Source organism: Leucoraja erinacea, chromosome 10 (assembly GCF_028641065.1).
Source record: "Leucoraja erinacea ecotype New England chromosome 10, Leri_hhj_1, whole genome shotgun sequence".
Taxonomy (NCBI): domain Eukaryota; kingdom Metazoa; phylum Chordata; class Chondrichthyes; order Rajiformes; family Rajidae; genus Leucoraja; species Leucoraja erinaceus.
This window is the reverse complement of record NC_073386.1, coordinates 50280667-50302657: the sequence shown is the minus strand read 5'-3', so window position 1 is coordinate 50302657 and position 21991 is coordinate 50280667. Positions and strand designations below refer to the sequence as shown.

The following is a 21991-nucleotide window of genomic DNA, read 5'->3' as shown; positions in this document are numbered from 1 at the left end:
TCCCTCAAACGATTTGCAAACATAACGAGCTACAGATGCTGGTTTACCAAAAAAGACACAAAGTGCTGGAGTAATTCAGCGGCTCAGGCAGCATTTCTAGAGAGCATGGATAGGAGACTTGTCGGGTCTGGACCCTTGTTCAGATAACAGGGAAGGGACTGCAGACTCGGCAGCATCCGTTTAAAGACAGATGGATCTGGAATTTCAGAACCCCATGTCTGACAATTCGGTCACTTTCCTGTCAGTTTAACATAAATCATCGTCTTTGGGAGCTTCCTTCCCCATCTTTACCCGTTAAAGAGTAGATAGACACAACATGCTGCAGCAACTCAGGAGAGAAGGACATGCAGCATCTCTGGAGCGAAGGAATGGGTCGTGCCCCAAAGAATCACAGACCCATGCTCCCCAGAGATGCTGCCTGTCCCGCTGAGTTACTCCAGCGCCCGCAGTTCCTTCCTCCACATTCACCCGTTCCGGGCCGGACAAGCCTCGGCCTGTTCAGCAACAGCGGACCGGTGGTGAAGGGAGCAGCCGCCGGTTGGCATGACTGGCCTCACCTTGCGGATGAACCATAGGCCCGGCGGCCGCTCGGCGCACCCCTCGCTGCCGGCGCCCCGCATCCCCAGCCCCAGCTCAGCCCCAAGACCAGGACCACGACCAGGCCGCGCCGCTCCCGCGCTTTCAGATTCAAAGGCCGTCCCACTGTGCGTCTGCGCCCCCGGCGGTGACGCATGCACGCCGCGATCACGAAGGCGGCACGGCGCCATGTTTGATGCTGGCAGAACCGGCCGCCATGATGGATGGAGCCGCCTCCTGGACAGGGCTGAGATGACATGTAGACGGACACAAAATGAGACAGACGAAATGTGTCGGAAGGAACTGCAGATGCTAGTTTACACTGATGATAGACACACAATGCTGGAGAAGCTCAGTGGGACAGGCAGCATCCCTCTTCCCGTCAGAACTGCCCCCTCCATCGACTCCTTTAAGTCGAGACTTAAAACTCATCTCTACTCCCAAGCCTTTTTTGACGTCCTCTGAGCGAGGGCTATATGTATGTAGTGATGTTTGTATTTAATCTATGATCCACTGTTGTTTGTTATACTATTCTTATAGCAATGTAAAGCACATTTGGCCAACGAGAGTTTTTTAAATGTGCTATATAAATAAAAGTGACTTGACTTGTCTTGACTAGGAGAGAAGGAGTGGGTGACGTTTTGGGTCGAGACCCTACTTCAAATTGATATGTGTCTGAATTTCCTGCAGGCTAGTCATAGTCAAGATCAAAAGCGTTTATTTGTCATATGCACCTGAACAATGAAAGTCTTGAGCAAAAATCGAAGTGATGGAGGAACTCAGCAGGTCAGACAGCATCTATGGAGGGAATGGACAGGCGACGTTTGAGGTTGAGGCCTTCTACAGGTGGACACGGGTGAGGGGGGAAATTGGCAGATGGGCAGAATAAGTGACAAAGGACAAAGGGATGAAAAGGAGACAAAAGGAAAAACAAGGTTGCGATGTAAAGCTGGAGGGAGGGGTATGGGTGGAAGGGGACAGAGTGGAGGGGAAAGATGGGATAAGAGGGAAATATGGGACTTGGGGGATGAAAAATGTGCTTGTGGAGGAGCAGGTACCTAGAATGGTTGGAGAGATGTATGCACACTGGTAGAGAGAGCAGGGAAAGGGGATATCAGGGGAAAGAGGCGATGGGGTGGGAATGGTGGCTATTACTTGAAATTTTAAAATTCAATGTTCCTTCTGTTGGGTTCATAAGATCATATGACAGGAGCAGAATTAGGACATTAAGCCCATCGACTCTGCTCCGCCATTTGATCATAGCTGAGCTATTTTTCCCTCTCAACCCCATTGTCCTGCCATCTCCCCGTAGCCTTTGGCACCCTTACTGATGAAGATTAATTTTTGTTTTAAAAATACCCAATGACTTAGCCTCCACAGCTGCCTGAATTCCACAGATTCAACACCTACAGGCTGAAGAAATCTTCTTCATCTTTATTCTAAAGGGAACTTGTTTTATTTTGAGGCTGTGCCCTCTAGTCTTTGATTCTCCCACTACTGAAAACATCCTCACCACATCCACTCTACCTAGGTCTTTCATTAGTCGGTAAGTTTCAATGAGATACCATCATCCTTCTAAACTCCAGCGAGTACAGGCCCAGAGAAATCAAACATTCCTCATATGCTAATGCAATCAACCCCAGAATTATTCTCATAAACCCCCTCTGCTCCCTCTCCACGCCAGCTCATCCTTCCTCAGATATGGGGCCCAAAATTGCTCACAATATTCCAAATGAGGTCTGACAAATGCCTTATAAAGCTTGTCTGAAGAAGGGTCTCGACCCGAAACGTCACCCATTCCTTCTTCCACAGATGATGCCTGTCCCGCTGAATTACTCCAGCTTTTTGTGTCTATCTCAAAATGATAGGGCATATCAAAATGATAGGCTAACGTTGCATTTGCCTTCCTAACTATTGATTCAACTGGCAAAATAACCTTTTGGGAATCCTACACCAGAATTACCAAGTCCTGATTACTGAATCCTCTCCCCATTTAGAAAATAGTCTATGCCTTTATTCCTTCTGCCAAAGTGAATGACCGTACACTTTGCTACACTGTATTCCATTTGCCACTCTTGTAAGCTACTCAAGTGATACAGTGATGTTCTTCTATAGTGATAGACCATTTTTTTTAAATGGGGAAAGGATTCAGTAATCAGGACTAGGGAGTGCTCGTGCAGGATTCCCAAAATGTTAATTGGGAACAGCGATAGTGACAGATTTGGAAGACCAGTTGAACACAAAGTGGCCGGTGCAAATTGAGATCATAGTTTTTGTCAGGAAACCCCAGTCTATGCCAAGGTGTGCAAATGCAGTCAGTAACATTTCAACTTTGCTTGCTGTGTAAACATTAGGCAGCATGGTGGCGCAGTGGTATAGTTGCTGCCTTACAGCACTTACAGCGCCAGAGACCCAGGTTCGATCCTGATGACGGGTGCTGTTTGTAAGGAATTTGTATGTTCTCCCTGTGACCGTGTGAGTTTCCTCCAAGATCTTTGGTTTCCTCCCAGTTTTGTTGGTTAATTGGCTTTGGTGTAAATGTAAAAAAAATTGTCCCGAGTGTGTGTAGGACAGTGTTAATGTGCGGGGATCGCTGTTCAGTGTGGACTCAGTAGGCTGAAGGGCCTGTTTATGCGCTGTATCTCTGAACTAACCTAAACTAAAATTAAACTATTGCGAGTCTCTGTGGTCATTGACGAACCCTGACGCCACACGTTATCTCTTAATTGATTCATGATTTTTTGTTGATGTGTTCACATTTATATTGTAAACCTAGAGACTGGGCAGCCGGGCAGCCAAGCCATACAAACCAGAAAGTGTGTATTGGGCAGGAAATGTATAATTTTGAAGTTATGGTTCATATGAAAAGTTAAAGAAAACATTAAGGAACAGCAATAAAAACATAACATTTATATGTGAGATTGAAGTGCAGACAAAATGTTGCAATCACGTGTCTCACTAATCACAAATCATTGTTATACCATGATTATTCATTCAGAATTAATAGTTGTCAACATTTGGTGTGTTTACATTTATTAGCACACAAGGCACCAAAGTAAGGAACTGGAAAATATTACAATAAATCTATATGAAATGTTTTAGCCTCTTTATGTTGTGCCTTTTTATGTTCATTTATAACAATAGATAAAATAACCAAGCTGAAAAAACAGAGTTAAAAGCAATAATATACCTATGTTTCTCATGGGAAAAATGGCATATTGCTGTGATTCCTCTGTTTGCAATGCATGTACTACATTCATTGTGTATTGAATTTATGATATAACAAACATTGGAGATTGTTGGAGCAAATGAGATACATTTTGAAGGCGAATATACATTGCAGGGCAAGATGTTCCCAAGTTCGTATCAGGAATGTTATCAATAAAGATTGGATAAACCACAGATGACAGAGAATTTTGAAAGAGAAAGCAGGAGTAGAAAAGCAGACGTGTGAGAAACAAATTCCGGGTGGCTTCCAGCATGAAGTGGTTAAAACCTGGAATGTGGAAGGGGCCTGAATGGAAGAAAATCTGAGATTTTGATGGCCATATTGAAAAGTCTTGAAGGTATAGAAACAAGGGTGAACATCTTGTTTACAATGTTTATCAGTTCCTTGGTCTTGTTAATATTGTTAATCAACTACTTTGTCTAGCTAACATTGAACAAGATTGGTATTCTGACACCATTCAATAAGAGTGTTAATCTCCCTCTTGCACTCTGACTCAACGTTGCCTGTTAATTGTTCCAAGCAACGGTGGTGTTGTTGGAAGATTTAAAGAGGGTGTTGGAGCTGTGTATGGCTGCACAGTCATGGGTATATAGAGAGTATGGCAAAGGGGACTGGGCACACAGCCTTGATGTGTTGATAGTTATTGTGAAGGAAATGTTGCCAATTCAAACTGATTGTGGTATGTTGGTGATGAAGTCATGGATTCAATTACATTGGGATGGGCTGAGACCCATTCTCTGAGTTGATGGTCTGTGTGGAGCTGATGATTGTGTTAAATGCCAAGCTGGCATTATTTTTCTTCTTGTCCAAGTGGTCCAGTGCAGAGTGGATGAATGGGACTTTGTGCAAGTACATGTGCACCAAATTATTAAAATAATTGTTTTGGATGAATGCAGATTTATGCAGAAAAAGTAGATGTAAAACGAGTTTGTCAAAATGCCAACTGTACTTCGAGTGGTGTTTTAAACTGGCATTGAAATTAGTCAAAATCTTGTCAAATTATCACTTACTTTTCTTTGTGGTATCATTTTGAATTGTTTCTCCATTCTTTTAATCTGCTATCTCTTGTTGTTAGCCTTCGATCCATTCTTTTATTTATGCTCTTGCTTTGACTTCATTCATTAGTCTATAATATGAAGCATATTGTCAAAGCTTTATGAGACATGAATATATTACATCTGTTACACTTGTCTTAGCAGCTCTCAAAGATTGCAGGAGGTTGGTCATGGAAGATTTTCTCTTTTGGCATCCATGGTGACTATTCATTTATGAGCTGGATCTGGCTTTCTGCCTAAACTCTTTGCCCCCGATGACTGCTCACCGTCACTAACCTGTACCAGATATGAAGGATTTTGCCAAGCTTACCCTCCATAACTGCCAAGTGGAAGCTTCCTACTGGGAGGGGCTTAGGCATTAGATCCCAGAGCTCTGCAGTGGCCTTTTTGTTGAAGGTCTTTCAAACAATTTTCAAATGATCCAGCTGTGGTTGCACAAAAACTGTTTTAAAATTAAAATAGAATTTGTAAAAGAATTCTAAAGATAAAAAGTTCCTTATTTGAAATACTAAAAATGACAGCAAATTATTAAAAACATTAAAATAAGTAAACCACTTACTGTATCTTTGCACATCTTTCTTTGCAGGGTGGATGTCATGTTCTCTTACATCAACCAATCCTGATGAAAAGCTTAAAGATCAGCAGCTAAACTGAACATAACTGGGGGAGTAGGGTAGGAACAAGGAACGCAGATGCTGGTTTACAAAAAATGACACAAAGTGCTGGAGTACCTCGGCGGTTCAGGCAGCACTCCTGGAAAAACATGGATTGGTGACATTTTGGGTCATGAGCCTTCTGCAGATTGATTTGGGGGGGGGGGGGGGAAGAAAGTTAGAAGAAAGGAGGGGCAGGACGAAGCGTGGCTGGTAATAGCTGAACACAGGCGAGTGGGGATTTTGATAGGACATTGGTTGGACAAAGGGCAATAATGGAAAACTCCCAGGGAGACAAAAGGATTGAAGAGTTGTGAATTGTGAAACCAGAGGAAGAAATTTAGGTGGAGGGGAAGAGGAGATATAGGTGCAAATACAATGGGGCACAGGTGGGGCACAAGGGGGGGGGGGGGGGGGTGCTCTGAAATGGAGTATTCAGTGTTCATACCATCAGGTTGAAAGCTACCAATCTGTAATAAGAGGTGCTGTTCTTCCTGTTTGTGTGTGGCCTCACTCTGGCAATGGAGGAGGTTCAGGATGGGAAGGTGATGGGAAGGAAGGTTAAAATGGTTAACAACAGGGAGATCCACCAGGCCTTGCCGGTCCGAGCGTGTGTTTGGCGAAATAGTCCCTAAATTTATGCTTGGTCTCACTAAAGTGCAGGAAGGCACATCAGGAACACCAGATGCAGTAGATGAGGTTAAAGAAGGTGCATGCGAACCTCTGTCTCACCCGGTAGGATTGCTAGGGTCTCTTGATGGAAGCTAGGAAAGAGGTTTAGGAACAAGTGTTACATCTCTTATGTTTACTGGGGATAGTACCAGGGACGGGGGTGGTTTGGGTGGGTGGGGATGAGCGAACCATGGGGGCTGTGGAGGGACAGGTCTCTGCAGAAGGCAGAAAGGGGGATAGATGGGAAGATGTGACTAGCGGTGGGATCAGTTGGAGGTGACGGAAATGTCGGACTATGATGTGTTGGATGTGGAGGCTGATGGGGTGAAAGGTGAAGATCAGGGGAATATCATTGCTTCATCTTGGGGGAGGGGGAGCAAGAACAGAACTACAGGGCACAGAGGAGATACGGGTGAGGGATCCATCTGGTATTGTACGGTACTTTATTTGTCACATGTACCGAGGTACAGTGACATTCATTTTTGTATACAGTTCAGTATGACAGTGGGGGTGGGGGGATGCTGGAGGAGCTTGATCTGGGTCATTATAATGCTGGTTTCTAAATATTTTTCGCCTTCTTTAATAAATTCTATTTGCTATTTCCACCAGTTATATTAATGCATCTATGAATTTTGTTACATAATTTATCCTTCGTAAATGCATTGGCCGTATGTAACTGCACTGTTTCCTGATGAATTATTAGGTTTTTGTGTAATTGTACCTCTTTCATCTCCTCCGAGTCCTTTCAAACTGCAATCAGAACGTAACTTGGGGTTTTACTCTCTTTGAGATTGATTAGTTTATTTTGATATATTGTAATTTTGAAGACAGTTATATCATTTTTCATGCTATTTTCCAGTGTTAAGTCTGACTGATTCATTTGGTAAATCTCTGGTAATTCCTGAAATATTTTCATCACTTCATACATCTGATCTTGGTGGTCGTGATTTTAGAGATACATGTCTCTATTGCCTGGGTTGTCAAATTACAAACCTGCCTAATTTCCAAAATTCCTGAATAAGCTGCAGACTCAAATCATTCAAGCAGATGCTAGGTGACTGTGGCAGGGGCTGAATAGCATTATGAATGACAAGCCAAGAGGAAATCTTTAGCAACAACGCATCTCTATCTTTCCCTTTGATGCCCATTTTGCCAAACACTTCTTTGCCACTTTAACTACCTGCATTGCCACTTTCAGAGAGCCATGTGCACATCTCTTTGTTCTGCAACACTTTCCGTGACCCTTACAGTTACTGTGGAAGTCCTGTCCTGGTTTATCTTGCCAAAATGCAACATCCCAAATTTATCCAAATTAAATTCCATCTGACATTCCTTGGCTCATTTCATAGTTCATCTAAATCATGTTATAATCTTAGATACGTTTCTTTATTGACCACACTACCCTTAATTCTGGTTTTATCCGCTATATTACTGACCTTGCCAAATCCATTCTCAACCAAATTGTTAACATAGATTTAAAAAACAACAGTTGACCCAGCACCGATTCCTACAGCACACCACTAGTTACAAGCCTACAATCTGTATAACAATCCTCTGTTACCACCCTCTGACATCTGCCTCCAAGCCAATTTTCTATACAATTGGCTGGTTCATCAAGGATACCTTCAGATCTAATGTTCCTTACGAGCCTAACGTGTGGATCTTGTCAAAGGCCTTTCTAAGGTCCATGTAGACAATGTCTACAGCCTTCCCCTCGTCGATCTTATTTGTCACTTCTTCCAAAAATTCAATCAAATTTGTGAGACATTTCCCATGCCCAAAACTATAATTGAGCCAATTTTACTTTTAAGCAATGTATTTCCTGGCAATATCACTTTGTTCTTTACTCTAACATTGATCCAGCATTTGGACTACTTGGTATCAACCCAAAATGACCGTCTAGAATCTTGTCATGTACAAGAGCAAAATATTTCAGCCAATTTCATGCAATACTGCTTGAATACCTTAAGGGGGTGCTCTCGTTTTTAGGTCTGCACTTCCCAGGGAAAAAGCTGATGATGGCACTTCAGGATGTCACCATGAAGAAATGTTGGCCCTGCTCCAATGTAATTACATTCATACAGTGTGCTAACATTATTTAATCCAGCTTGGCCAGTGCACATGTGTAACAATAAACATTAATTAAAAGTCTGAAGATTTATGGGTGTTTTTGGGAAAAAATCCAATGAATACATTGAAAGTGAAATGCAATAGTTTTTTTTCATTTTGCAGATTAACTGTACATTTGCAAAATCTGATTTGGCAACTTTTAACTGAAGGCATAACAATGCAAAATTAAAATCCAGCCAAAGCAGGACTGAAGTTAAGATGCAGAATAGGTAGTGTTTTGTGCAGGAAAGTTAAAGTCAGTGTTGAATAACTAAATCACAAATCAATTCCAGTGGACTAACATACATTAAATTGAATAGTTCTTGGAATCTCAGCTAACACTATCATTGTACCACCAACACTGTAAATGAGCTGAAGGCCAATTTAACAATAATTTTTGTGTGATAGCTATTATTCTATGAACTGTTGCTGTGTTTACTTAAAAAAAAATCAACAAAACAATGAATGAACTAAGCTCATTCATGCATGTGTGGGGTAGAGCTGGCAAATGGTGTTAAAAGATTCTGATGTTCAAAGACAGCACAGCAATGTGGTGCAGCTGACAGAGCTGCTGCCTAACTGCTCCAGTGGTCCCGGTTCAACCTGCATAGATCTCCTCTGGGTACTCCGGTTTTCTCCAACATCCCAAAAAATGCTTGGGGTTGGTAGATTCTTTGGCTACTGTAAATATCCTCCAGTGTGGATGAGTGGTAGAATCCAGGAAGAAGTTGATGCAAATATGTGGAGAATGTGTTGAGGATGTTGCCAAGATTCGAGGGCCTGATCAATAGGGAAAGATTGGGAGAGTAGGACATTATTCCTTGGAGCGCAGGAGACTGAGGGGTGATCTTATAGAGGTGCATAAAATCATGTCAGGAATAGGTAGGGTGAATGCACAGTCTTTTACCTCGGGTAGGGGAATCGAGAACCAAAGGTCAAAGGTTTAAAGTGAGAGAGGCAAGATTTAATAGGAATCTGAAGGGCAACTTTTTCATTGAGAAGATGGTGGGTATGTCGATCAAGCTGCTAGAGGAGGTCGTTGTGGCAGGTACTATAACAGCATTTAAAAGACACTTGGACAGATACATGGAGAGGAAAGGTTTAGAGGTATATGGGCCATACATGGGAAAATTCTTAGATGGAGCTTCATGTTGACGAGTTGGACTGAGGGGCCTGTTTCCGTGCTGTAAGACTCTATAACTCAAATAAATGCATCACTGTAAGATGATTGTAAAAATGGATATTTGATGATCAGTAGGCAATTGACTAAGCCTATAGGGGTTTTAACTCAACATACCACATGGAGAGCACTGGTATAATTAAAATGTGCTTTACAACCCACTTAATATTCCTTTGACTTCAATGAAGTGTAAATTTGTGTGGTTTATAAAGATAATTTTTTTCCATTCCGAATAAAATTGAATAAAATGCTGGTTAGGCTGCATCTGTGGGGAAGGTAATAGAGTCAATGTTTCAGGTCAAGATCTTTCTGCCTAAACGAGAAGTGAGAAAACAATGTGTTAAATTCATGAGAGGGATAGAAGTGGAGGAACAGAGAGGATTTCTGTCAGAGGAGAGAGGCTACATTTTCAAGGTAACAATTACATTAAAAAACTGGCAAATAAGGGCAGAAAAGAAACAAAAAGAGAAAAATATTCAAACAGAAAAGAACAACCACATTTATATGAGCTGAAGAGGTTGCCTGCCAAATTTCTCATTTTTCAATTATCATATCTCTAATTTCTTTAAAACATAGGCAATTTGAGCCATCCTGTTTCCGCGGGCTCAAAAAACACTCACCAATCCCACTTCCGCATTTATTTCCCTGTTACCTATTTTTCCTTACATGCCCATCACTTCACCCTGATTATCCCATGACTGATCTACATTTGGGGAAATTAGATCAGTCATCAGGAACAGTAACAAATTAATCTACCAACTGCACACCAGAGCAGCGAGGCAACAGCAATACCTGTTGCAAAATGCACCAATCTTTTATTGAGTACTAGACCATGTGAGACCCGTTATGCCCCGTTCCCCCAACGCAATATTCCATCACTCACCTGTTCCCCCAACGCAATACCTGTTCCCCCAACGCAATATTCCACCACACCCATGGCTCCCAACTGCACAGGTGTGGCTCATGTCCCTTCATCCCCCAGCAGACCCTCCCCCTCCTCATCACCCTCCCTCTTCTTCCCCATCTCCTCCTCTCCCCCTCACCTCTCCCTCCCTCTCCTTTCCCCTACCCTCAGTCACTCCCTCCCTCCATAACCCCTCTCCCCTCCCTACCCCCCTCCTCTCCATCTACCTGCTCCCCCACTCCTCACCTATCCCACTCCCCCACTTAAGAACAATGTTTAAATAAAATTTCTCCTCCTCCCCTCCCCTACTCCATCCCTCACCTCTCCTTTCCCCTACCCTCAATCGGCACTTCCCAAAGGCAATCAATCAGCACCACATTCCGGTAACAAATTTAACTTAGTCCAGGAAAAGCTGGAGATAATTTGAGCAGCTGGGAAAATGCAGATGTTTGTGCTTCTCCAGAGGTATCCAGGAGGGGTCAGAAGAGATCAGTGATCTTATTTGCTGTTCTACTTCATCATTGAAGCATGAACATCATGCATGTGTCTGTATGTGTGTGCGTATTCTTACTGTGATCCCAATTGGACAGGAGGGTCATGTAGTGTTGCTGTTTTGCATCAATGTAAAATTGGCAGACAATTAAGTGCATTTAATCTGCCAGTTTAAAGTCTCAACATGTAAACAGTTCTCCCAAAATCTCCTACCAATGTTCTTTCTCCCTCCTTTGTACGCATATCTCCCACCCATGCCGCATCATTAGAATTAGAGGGTACGGATAGAACACGTTGGGAGAAAATGTTCTCACTGGCAGCCGATCAAAAATTAGGAGATGACGATGATTGAAGAAAAAATTGCTTTAGTTTTATTATATACTAGACTAAGTGGGACCCGTTGGATCCCAGCATCACACAGGAGGGCTGGTCATTCAACGCAATATTCCATCTCTCCACCAATTCTCATATTGGTGGCCAGTTGGAGGGGAGGGGGGGTTTTCTGGAGCGCTAGTATGGGTGTTATGGGCTGAAGGGACTGGTTTCCAGAGGGCTAGTATGCAAATTGTGCGCCAAATGGATTCTTGGGCTGGCGTCTTAGTCAGTCAAGCCTGTTGTGCTGGCAACTCACTCACTCACGGCTGGTGGGCTGGTAGTTGACTCATGGCTAATCCTTGAAATTCTATTTCAAGCAGGGTATAAGGCCACCAAATTCAAGTGAAGTTTCTTACCATTTGAAATAGGGTGCAAAGCCACTAAAGACAGCGAGTCGTGACCTCTCCCTCCTCCATCTTGCAGAGACTGAGCCACACCCACATTTCCGGGTTCTATAACCCCTCCCCCCCCCCCACTGGAAAAGGTGTGGCTTTCATGGAGTGATTGACAGGAGAGAGATTCACAACATTTAAAAAAAAAACTAATAACACTTTTATTTTTCATTGATGGGAAGAATTCTCTGCACCTGCTCAGCGGAGGGGGACTGAGTAAGATGGCCAAAAATCACAGCCGTATGTGGTAGCGTTTTATCTAAAATCAATATACAGTGCAAACAGGAAGTAAGTGCATTTACAGTAGTGCCTTTTAACTTCAAGCCAAAGCACCCAAGCCACCATTTGCAGTAAGTAGTGCCTTTCAACCATGCCACCATTTGCAGTAAGTGGTGCCTTTCAACTTCAAGCCACACCCAAGCCACCATTTGCAGTAAGTGGTGCCTTTCAACTTCAAGCCACACCCAAGCCACCATTTGCAGTAAGTAGTGCCTTTCAACTTCAAGCCAAAGCAACCAAGCCACCATTCGCAGTAATAGTGCCTTTCAACTTCAAGCCAAAGCTCCCAAGCCTCCATTTGCAGTAAGTAGTGCCTTTCAAACTTTGTCAACTTTGTCAACGCTCCCAAGCCACCATTTGCAGTAAGTAGTGCCTTTCAACTTCATGCCACCATTTGCAGTAAGTGGTGTCTTTCAACTTCAAGCCACACCCAAGCCATCATTTGCAGTAAGTGGTGTCTTTCAACTTCAAGCCACACCCAAGCCATCATTTGCAGTAAGTAGTGCCTTTCAACTTCAAAGCTCCCAAGCCACCATTTGCAGTAAGTAGTGCCTTTCAACTTCATGCCACCATTTGCAGTAAGTGGTGCCTTTCAACTTCAAGCCACACCCAAGCCATCATTTGCAGGAAGTAGTGCCTTTCAACCTCAAGCCAAAGTCCCAAGCCTCCATTTGCAGTAAGTAGTGCCTTTCAACTTCAAGTCAAAGCTCCCAAGCCACCATTTGCAGTAAGTAGTGCCTTTCAACTTCATGCCACCATTTGCAGTAAGTGGTGTCTTTCAACTTCAAGCCACACCCAAGCCATCATTTGCAGTAAGTGGTGTATTTCAACTTCAAGCCACACCCAAGCCAACCAAGAGGGACTTCAAGCCAATGCACCCAAGGGGGGGGGGAGGGCTTTCTGGAGCGCTAGTATGAACCATTTTAGAACCAATAGACATTTTTTTTTGCAAGCTTTAGAACCAATAGACATTGTTTTGCAAGCTTTAGAACCAATAGACTTTTTTTTACAAGCTTTAGAACCAATAGACATTTTTTTGCAAGCTTTAGAACCAATAGACATTTTTTTGCCAGCTTTAGAACCAATAGACATTTTTTTGCAAGCTTTAGAACCAATAGACATTTTTTTGCAAGCTTTAGAACCAATAGACATTTTTTTTGCAAGCTTTAGAACCAATAGACATTGTTTTGAAAGCTTTAGAACCAATAAGCATTTTTTGCAAGCTTTAGAACCAATAGACATTTTTTGCAAGCTTTAGAACCAATAGACTTTTTTTTGCAAGCTTTAGAACCAATAGACACTTTTTTTTTTGCAAGCTTTAGAACCAATAGACACTTTTTTTTTGCAAGCTTTAGAACCAATAGACATTTTTTGCAAGCTTTAGAACCAATAGACATTTTTTGCAAGCTTTAGAACGAATAGAGACATTTTTTGCAAGCTTTAGAACTAATAGACATTTTTTTGCAAGCTTTAGAACCAATAGACATTTTTTGCAAGCTTTAGAACCAATAGACATTTTTTTGCAAGCTTTAGAACTAATAGACATTTTTTTGAAAGCTTTAGAACCAATAGACACTTTTTACAAGCATTTTAGAACCACTAAGGGCACTCACATTTGAGTTGACATGTGTTCAGTGTTATTCACAGCTCAGAGAAACGTGACCCTCTGCCTTCCTCCAGCTTGCAGACACTGATTGAGGCACACCACTTCCTGGTTTTATAGTCCCTCCCCTCTGCCGCCAGCGGGGGCAGCAGAGAGAATGGGGAATTTTGTAATATAATTAATATCTCTGTCATTTTTAATCGATGGGAAAAATCCTCGGCACACATGCGGTGGAGGGGGGCTCTGAGCAAGGTGGCCAAAAATGACAGCCGTGGGTGGCGGAGTTCTCTCGGAAATTGCAGCACAGATAGCCAAACAGATGTCACACAGGAGGCCTGGTCCCCCAACACAACCCATTCCCCCAACGCAATATACCACTACTCACCAAAGCCCCCCACAGAAGGCCTGGATCCCTCAATGCAACCCATTCCCCAACGCAATATTCCACCACTCACCCATTCCCCCAACGCAACCTGTTGCCCCAACACAATATTCCACCCCCCCCTTAGTCCCCAACTGCGCAGAGGCGGCTCATTTCCCTTCATTCACCCTCCCTCTTTTTAAACCTAAAAAAAAATCCAAGACAAGACTGGAGTTTAGAAGGCTGAGGGGGGATCTTATAGAAACATATAAAATTATAAAAGGACTGGACAGGCTAGATGCAGGAAATCTTTTTCCCAATGTTGGTGAGTCCAGAACCAGGAGCCACAGTCTTAGAATAAAGGGGAGGACGTTTAGGACTGAGGTGAGAAAAAATATTTTCACCCAGAGAGTTGTGAATTTGTGGAATTCCCTGCCACAGAGAGGGCAGTGGAGGCCAAATCACTGGATGGATTTAAGAGAGAGTTAGATAGAGCTCTAGGGGCTGGTGGAATCAAGGGATATGGGGAGAAGGCAGGCACGGGACGATCAGCCATGATCACAATGAATGGCGGTGCTGGCTCGAAGGGTCGGGTGGCCTCCTCCTGCACCTATTTTCTATGTCTCCATGCACTTGCTGCCAGGGAAAAAAATCCAATTGCTCTTGCTGCCATGACTCGGTGTCCTGGGATTTGCAACATTGTAGTGGGCAGGGACAGCAATTGGATTTGGATTTTTTCCAGTGAGAAATTTAAAAAAGATTTAAATGTGAATAACTTGTAAAATATACCATCAATCTGACCAAAACAGTACAACACACCACAGGACAATGGTGAGTAAGGTGGTCCAAAAATTGTAGCACTATTGTGTCCCTTTTTGGTGTAATTTCAGGACATCACAGACAGATTGACATAGAAACAAGATTTAGTAATATACTAGACCAAGTGGGACCCGTTGGGTCCCTGTCACACAGGAGGCCTGGTCCCCCAACACAACCCATTCCCCCAACGCAATATACCACTACTCACCAAAGCCACAGGATAATGGTGAATAAGATGGTCCAAACATTGTAGCGCTATTGTGTACCGTTTTGGCATAATTTCACTCACTCACTTCACTCACTCACTCACTCACTCACTCACTCACTCACTCACTCACTCACTCACTCACTCACTCACAGACAGACAGACAGGCAAACTCACAAACAAACAAGTTGAGAGTTTTAGTAAGATAGATTGACTGACTGACCGACCGACAGACCGACCGACCCAGTTTCCTTTATGATGGGGTGCCCTCAACCTATGAAATCAGCTATTACTCCAGATTTAATTCCAGATATTACCGGAGGGTTCAAAGCATAGGTTCCAATTCTTTATACCCTCATGGGCAATTTTCAGCATATGGATTGGTCAGTAAGTTTGCAAATGATAGCAAGTTCACTGGGGTTGAAGACTGTGAGGAGGGCTGTCAAAGAATACAGTCGGATGTAAATCAGCTACAGAAATGGGCAGAAAAATGTCAGATGAAGTTTAATTGTAAGGACTTGAACTTTGGTAGGTTGAATGTAATGTAAAAATATACAATTAATGGCAAACCGTTAAAAGCATTGATGTGCAGAGGAACCTTGGGTTCAAGTCTATAGTTCCCTGAAAGTGGCAATGTATGTAGATGTAGTGGCAAAGAAGATATATAATACTTGCCTTAATTGGTCGGTACTTTTTGTATAAGAGTCAGGAAGTCATGTTGCAGCTTTGTGGGACTTTGGTGAGGCTGCATTTCGGTGGCGCCCATAATGGTCGCCTCGCCAACAGCCTGTCTCGTCCCTTCTCTGTTTTTATTATTTTAAGTATGTCTTCAATGTTTGTTTTAATGTCCCTTGGTATGTCTTATGTGGTGTGTGTGGGGGGTGGGTGGGGGGGGATCGGGGGAAACTTTTTCCAGTCACTTATCTCGACGGAGATGCAATTTTTCTCCATGTCGCTTCTCCGGTGCTCCCCTGCAGCCTAACAACGTGGATTGGTGCGGCCTTTCCCGGAGACCGGCCCAGAGCTTCAAGCCGCAGGACTGGGATTTTTTGCCGAGGATCACCAGTGAAGGAGCTCCGATTGCGGCGCCTGTGGACTTTAACACCATGAAGCCCACGGTCTCCGTTAAGAAGAGGCCGACTCAGGAGTTCCATGCCACGGAGTATTCCGATCCATCCCAACACCGGAGTTTCGATCATCCTGACGAGAGGGCTTAACAGTGGACTGTTGGCAACGGCAAGTGAGGAGGGTTCAAGACCCCGACCACTGGTGAACATAAGAGGAAGATGATTGAAATTTATTGCCTTCCGGTGAGGAATGTGGATTCCGCTGTGGTGGATATTTATGTTAAATTTTATTTTATGTGGCTGTGTGTATATTTTTTCACTTAGTATGACTGTATGGTAACTCAAATTTCACTGTACCTTAATTGGTATGTGACAATTAAATTGAATCTTGAATCCTGAGTATTGCGTGTAATTTTAGTCCTCCCAATACCGGAAGGATGTGGAGGCTTTGCAAAGGGTGCAGGGGAGGTTTAGCAGAATAGCCTGGTGTAGACGGTATTAACAATAGGGAGTGGCAGAACAGACTTGGATTGTTTTTCTGGAATATTAGATGTTGAGGGAAGACCAGATAGAAGTATAGAGAATTATGAGAGGCAGAGATAGGGTAGACAGGAAGAAACATTTCCCCATGGTGAATATGTCAATGACTAGATGGCATTGCTTTAAGGTGAGTAGGAAAGAACTGCAGAAGCTGGTGTAAATGGAAGGTAGACACAAAATGCAGGAGTAACTCAGCGGGACAGGTAGCATCTCTGGAGAGAAGGAATGGGTGACGTTTCAGGTCGAGATCAGTCTGAAGAAGTCTGAAGAAGGGTCTTTCCATCACCTTCGGAAACGTTTACTGCTGTTTATCAACATGAGGATCAAAGTTGTGCCAATGAAAGTCAAAAAGGCATTATGAGACTGAGAAACAAGAATAAAACTGTTAGAGACAACAGCCAAACCTTTGGCTTACCAAAATCAACTGATTGGAACATCATAAAGAAGAAAGAGAGCACTGGTGAGCTTACTAATCACAAAGGGACTGGCAGGCCAGGGAAGACCTCCACAGCTGATGACAGAAGAATTCTCTCTATGATAAAGAAAACCCCCCAAACACCTGTCCGACAGATCAGAAACACTCTTCAGGAGTCACGTTTGGATTTGTCAATGACCACTGTCCGTAGAAGACTTCATGAACAGAAATACAGAGGCTACACTGCAAGATGCAAACCACTGGTTAGCTTCAAAAATAGGATGGCCAAGTTAGTTTGCCAAGAAGTACTTAAAAGAGCAACCACAGTTCTGGAAAAAAGGTCTTGTGGACAGATGAGACGAAGATTAACTTATATCAGAGTGATGGTAAGAGCAAAGTATGGAGGAGAGAAGGAACTGCCCATAATTCAATGCATAACACCTTATCTGCGAAACACAGTGGTGGGGGTGTTATTGCCTGGCTGCTGAAGGTACTGGCTCACTTATCTTCATTGATGATACAACTGCTGATGGGAGTAGCATAATGAATTCTGACGTGTATAGACGCATCCTATCTGCTCAAGTTCAAACAAATGCCTCAAACCCTATTGGCCGGCGGTTCATTCTACAGCAAGACAATGATCTCAAAGATACTGTGAAAGCAATAAAGGAGTTTTTCAAATCTAAAAAATGGTAAATTCTTGAGTTTACCAAGTCAATCACCCGATCTGAACCCAATTGAGCATGCCTTTTATACGCTGAAGAGAAAACTCAAGGGGACTAGCCCCCAAAACAAGCGTAAGCTAAAGATGGCTGCAATATAGGCCTGGCAGAGCATCACCATAGAATGCAGCCAGCAACTGGTGATGTCCATGAATTGCAGACTTCAAGGGGTCATTGCATGCAAAGGATATGCAGCAAAATACTAAACATGACTACTTTCATTTACATGATATTGCTGTGTCCCAAACATTATGGTGCCTTGAAATGGGGGGGACTATGTATAAACACAACAGTAATTTCTACATGGTGAAACTAAAATGTATAAAAATGGCCTTTATTAAAATCTACAATGTGATTCTTTCTATTACAAATCTGAAATTGTGAATACAGAGGCAAATAAATAAATGATGGGTCTTTGGCCCAAACATTATGGAGGGCAATGTATATGAGTTGGCCTTGGCATCATATTCGCCACAGACAATGTGGGCTGATGGGTCTGCTCCAATGCTGTCCTGTTCCCTGCTCTATGTTTTAGTTACCTGCTTAGGCCAATCCTTTGATTTATTTTATACTTCCAGAAGACCGTGCTCTAGTCCTTGAAGGAAGTAAAGTGCCCGAACAGAAATTTCACTTGAAATTTGTTAACTAATTTATGAAAACACATACAAGCACTATATAAAATAACATACATATTTCTATCTAATTCCAGAAATATCAAGGTATCATAAAGTCATTACAGCATGGAAGAAGGCCATTTGGTTCAACTCGTACATGCCGACCAGATGTCACTTCTAAGCTCGTCACATACCTCTGTAAATCTTTCCTATCCATGTATTGGTCCATATGTCTTTTTAAATATTGAAACAAGGAATAGCAGATGCTAGTTTACAATGAAAGTGAAGAAGTCCGAAGAAGGGTCCAGACTCGAAATATCACCTGTCCATGTTTTACATAGATGCTGCCTGACCTGCTGAGTTACTCGAGCATTTTTCGTCTTTTAAATGTTGTTATTACATCTACCTCAAATTTGTTCACTGGCAGCTCGTTCCATTTCCCATCGCCCTCTGTGTGAAAAGGTTGCTCCTCAGATTTCCACTAAATCTTTCTCTAGTTATCTTAAGCCAATGCCCTCTAGTTCTTGTTCCCCCATCCTGGGAAAAGAGTCACCCTAATTATTCCCCTCAAGATTTTATACTCCTAAGATCAACCTCTCAGTCACCTGTACGCCAAGGAATAAATTACAGGTCTAACCAATCCCTCACAATAGCTCAAACCCTCCTCCATGCACCATCCTTGTAAATCTTCTCTGGACTCTTTCCAGCTTAATGGCATCTTTCCTATAGCAGGGTGACCAAAACTGAATACAATACTCCAATTGCGACCTCACCAATGTCTTATATAATGGTAACATAACATCCCAGCTTATATACTGAATTTCTTGACTGATGAAGCCCAGCGTGCCAAAGGCTTTCCTTACCACCTTATCTACCTGCTGCCACTTTCAGGGAACTTTGTACGTACTCATAGATCGCTCAGCTCTACAACATTCTCCAGGACTCTGTCATTCATTGTGACAATCCTGCCCTGGTTCGACTTTCCAAAATGCAACACCTTCCAGTTATCTGAATAGCTATTGGCTATACCTTGGCACACTTATCCAGTTGATCAAGATCAAGACGTTTTAACTCTTTAAAAGTTATTTTAAGAGAAACAATTTTGTGTGTACAACCTTTAAATCAAATTCTTATTTTCCTTGAATCTCTTGCTAACTTGAGAACCTAATTGACCCCACAGGTCTGCTCGTCCATTCAATAAGTTTATGGGTATTTTTTACCTCAGTGCTACTGTCCTGTTCCAACACCAAATTTCTTAATTCCCTTAACATCTATATATCTGAATCTTTGAAATAGCCATATTTTGGTCATCTCAGATAGCCATGCAGCTTTGTTAGTGTGAGTCACTTCTTACTCGTGGTGCAATTCCAACTGGCAGACCTGCTTCCATCATTTGGAGATAGTGTGAGTCTTTAAAGGCTGGGACTGGAAAACATAACACTGTATTCAAATAAGCTTAGTACAGAAAAGTTTTTAACGTGCTTGAATATTTTGGAAGGATTCAAATGGATGGCCACTAAATCCAAACAGGATTTTCTAAATGTATATAACTACTCGAAACAGAGATAAAAGTTCTCAATTTTATCGAAATCACACATATTTCTGTTCTCACTATAAATCATGAACACATTTGTTGTGGTTGTACATCACAGATACTGAACACATTTTTGTTGTACATTATACATATGGGAAACTCTTGCTCTTCCAGAAACTCATACGTCAAAAACATCTGGTTTTCCTTTCAATCGTGAATTTTCTTTGTACATTATACCTGTGCGTTGACAATGATTGTTTTCCTGTATATCAAACTTATATAATGACTTGCTCTTTCTGTGTTCCAGGCTTACAGGACCTGTTGTTTTTCCTGTATATTACACAACATTGACCTCTTGATCTTCCTATATTTAATATATAAAGGGAATTCTTCACAGGTACAGACCAATCTGGAAATCTGACATGAAAACATCCAGAATGCCCAGCAGCATGCACAGAGACCATTCACTGGATGTCTCTGTAGGACATCTTCTGCATTCTAAAACATCTGCTTTGATGTTCAATCAAAATTTAAGAAATTCTCATCTTCCAATACATGTCATTCTTCTTTCTGATTTAACCTCTTCTCTATCTCCTGGTAGCGACTGTATTCTCATTGCCTAAATACACATGCAATATTAATTGTAGCATATAATAATGCAGATTTCGCAACTGTGAAAAATCTACTATTTGGTAAATAAGGAACATTCACACTCTCCCTGGCCCCCTTATTCTTAACCTCCCATCAATACATTAAACTGTAAATGAGGATAATGATCAGATCAGACATAATCTGACTGAATGATAGCATCAGTTTACAGGGTGTGTTGCCTGCTCTTCTTATAAATCATAGGCATTTGATCACACGTGAAAAGTTTCTGGATGCAGAGATAAGTAGATAGTACAAGAGAGAGTTGGATATAGCTCTTAGGCCTAACAGAATCAAGGCATACGGGGAGAACGCAGGAACAGGGTACTGATTCTGGATGATCAGCCGTGATCATATTGAATGGCTCGAAGGACCGAATGGCTTACTCCTGCACCTATTTTCTATGTTTCTATGATTCTAGATGTTGGTTCCAATGAACTAGAAATCAAGCAGTTGCCATATCCCATGAGGCGGGTCTTGAGCTGCAGCTGGGTCCAGTGACATTGATCTTCAGCAACTGTAAGACTGTCTTATGGAAATCCTTGGATCACTTAGATGGTCTTGGGATGATGCTGAATCTACGCAAGTAGCCAGTAGAGTCCGTGAGATGAGTCTCAAATAATCTTTGATTGCTGTATTGTGTGGCCTCAATGGTACTGTTGCCACCATGAAGATAAACCTACTTGTGTTGCCAAGTATGTGTCAACTTTCTGAATGTGTCCTAAAGCACACAGTCATTAAGTAAGACAGGTTTTGACCACATAAAGAAAAAGCCGTCGTATCTGCAATAATGCAAAGTTATGATGTCAACAAATGCACCAGCTAAACTCTTGTTGTCACTCTGTGTTCATCTTATTGATGAGTAGCCACACTGCTGCCCATTTAGGAAAATGGATGGCTCTATTTACTGCTCATGGAGAGACACTGTAATTCGGATCCCCGTTAAATGCTTAGAAAACGAGAAGTATTTGAACTGGATTGCATGGAACTAAATTGAGTGAGGGGTGAATGGTTTAAGCATAAAAAGTATTTTTAAATGGTCAAATTAGATTTCTAAAAGGCCTGAAAGATGGAAACATGAATGATATGAATGTTCTTATTTATGGCAAAGTATTAATTGTATTGCTGGAACAACAATCTTTGACCTATTTCCATATATTGTTTGTAACCACAGTATATCAATATAATTAAGCATGATATTTTGAATGTGTTAATCAATACATTAAAAATCGTGGTGAGGAAATTAGATGTCTTAAATGCTCCACTAGGGGGCTTGTTTGACTGGTCAGCAAAATCAGAAAAACTTCCTGGAAGAGGAAAACACAACCTGAAATTCTGAAGATGCAGACAGTAAACCGAGAGAAATTATGTGATCTTCAATATTATACTAGAAAGTTCAATAAAAAATAATATGCATGCTGAGGTGTGTATATCTCATAGATTAAAAATATAAATACAGTACAGCATTTCTAACATCAGAAAGTCAAGAATTTCCTGACTTTGATTTCCATTTGAAATTACATAATTTCAATGATCTGATTATTGGC

The 21991-nt window shown here is 42.1% G+C and overlaps 1 protein-coding gene across 4 annotated transcripts in view; it reads right to left on the bottom strand.

Annotated features, from left to right (window-relative positions):
* The window catches only part of ndc1 (NDC1 transmembrane nucleoporin), a 28488-nt gene extending 27686 nt beyond the window's left edge, over positions 1-802 (bottom strand). For all 4 annotated transcript variants that reach the window (XM_055642226.1, XM_055642227.1, XM_055642228.1 and 1 more), the window contains exon 1: positions 558-802. In XM_055642226.1, the coding sequence (XP_055498201.1) occupies positions 558-767 (210 nt within the window). In that variant the 5' untranslated portion in view covers positions 768-802. The remainder of the gene's footprint in view (positions 1-557) is intronic.
* Positions 803-21991: the final 21189 nt, after the last annotated feature.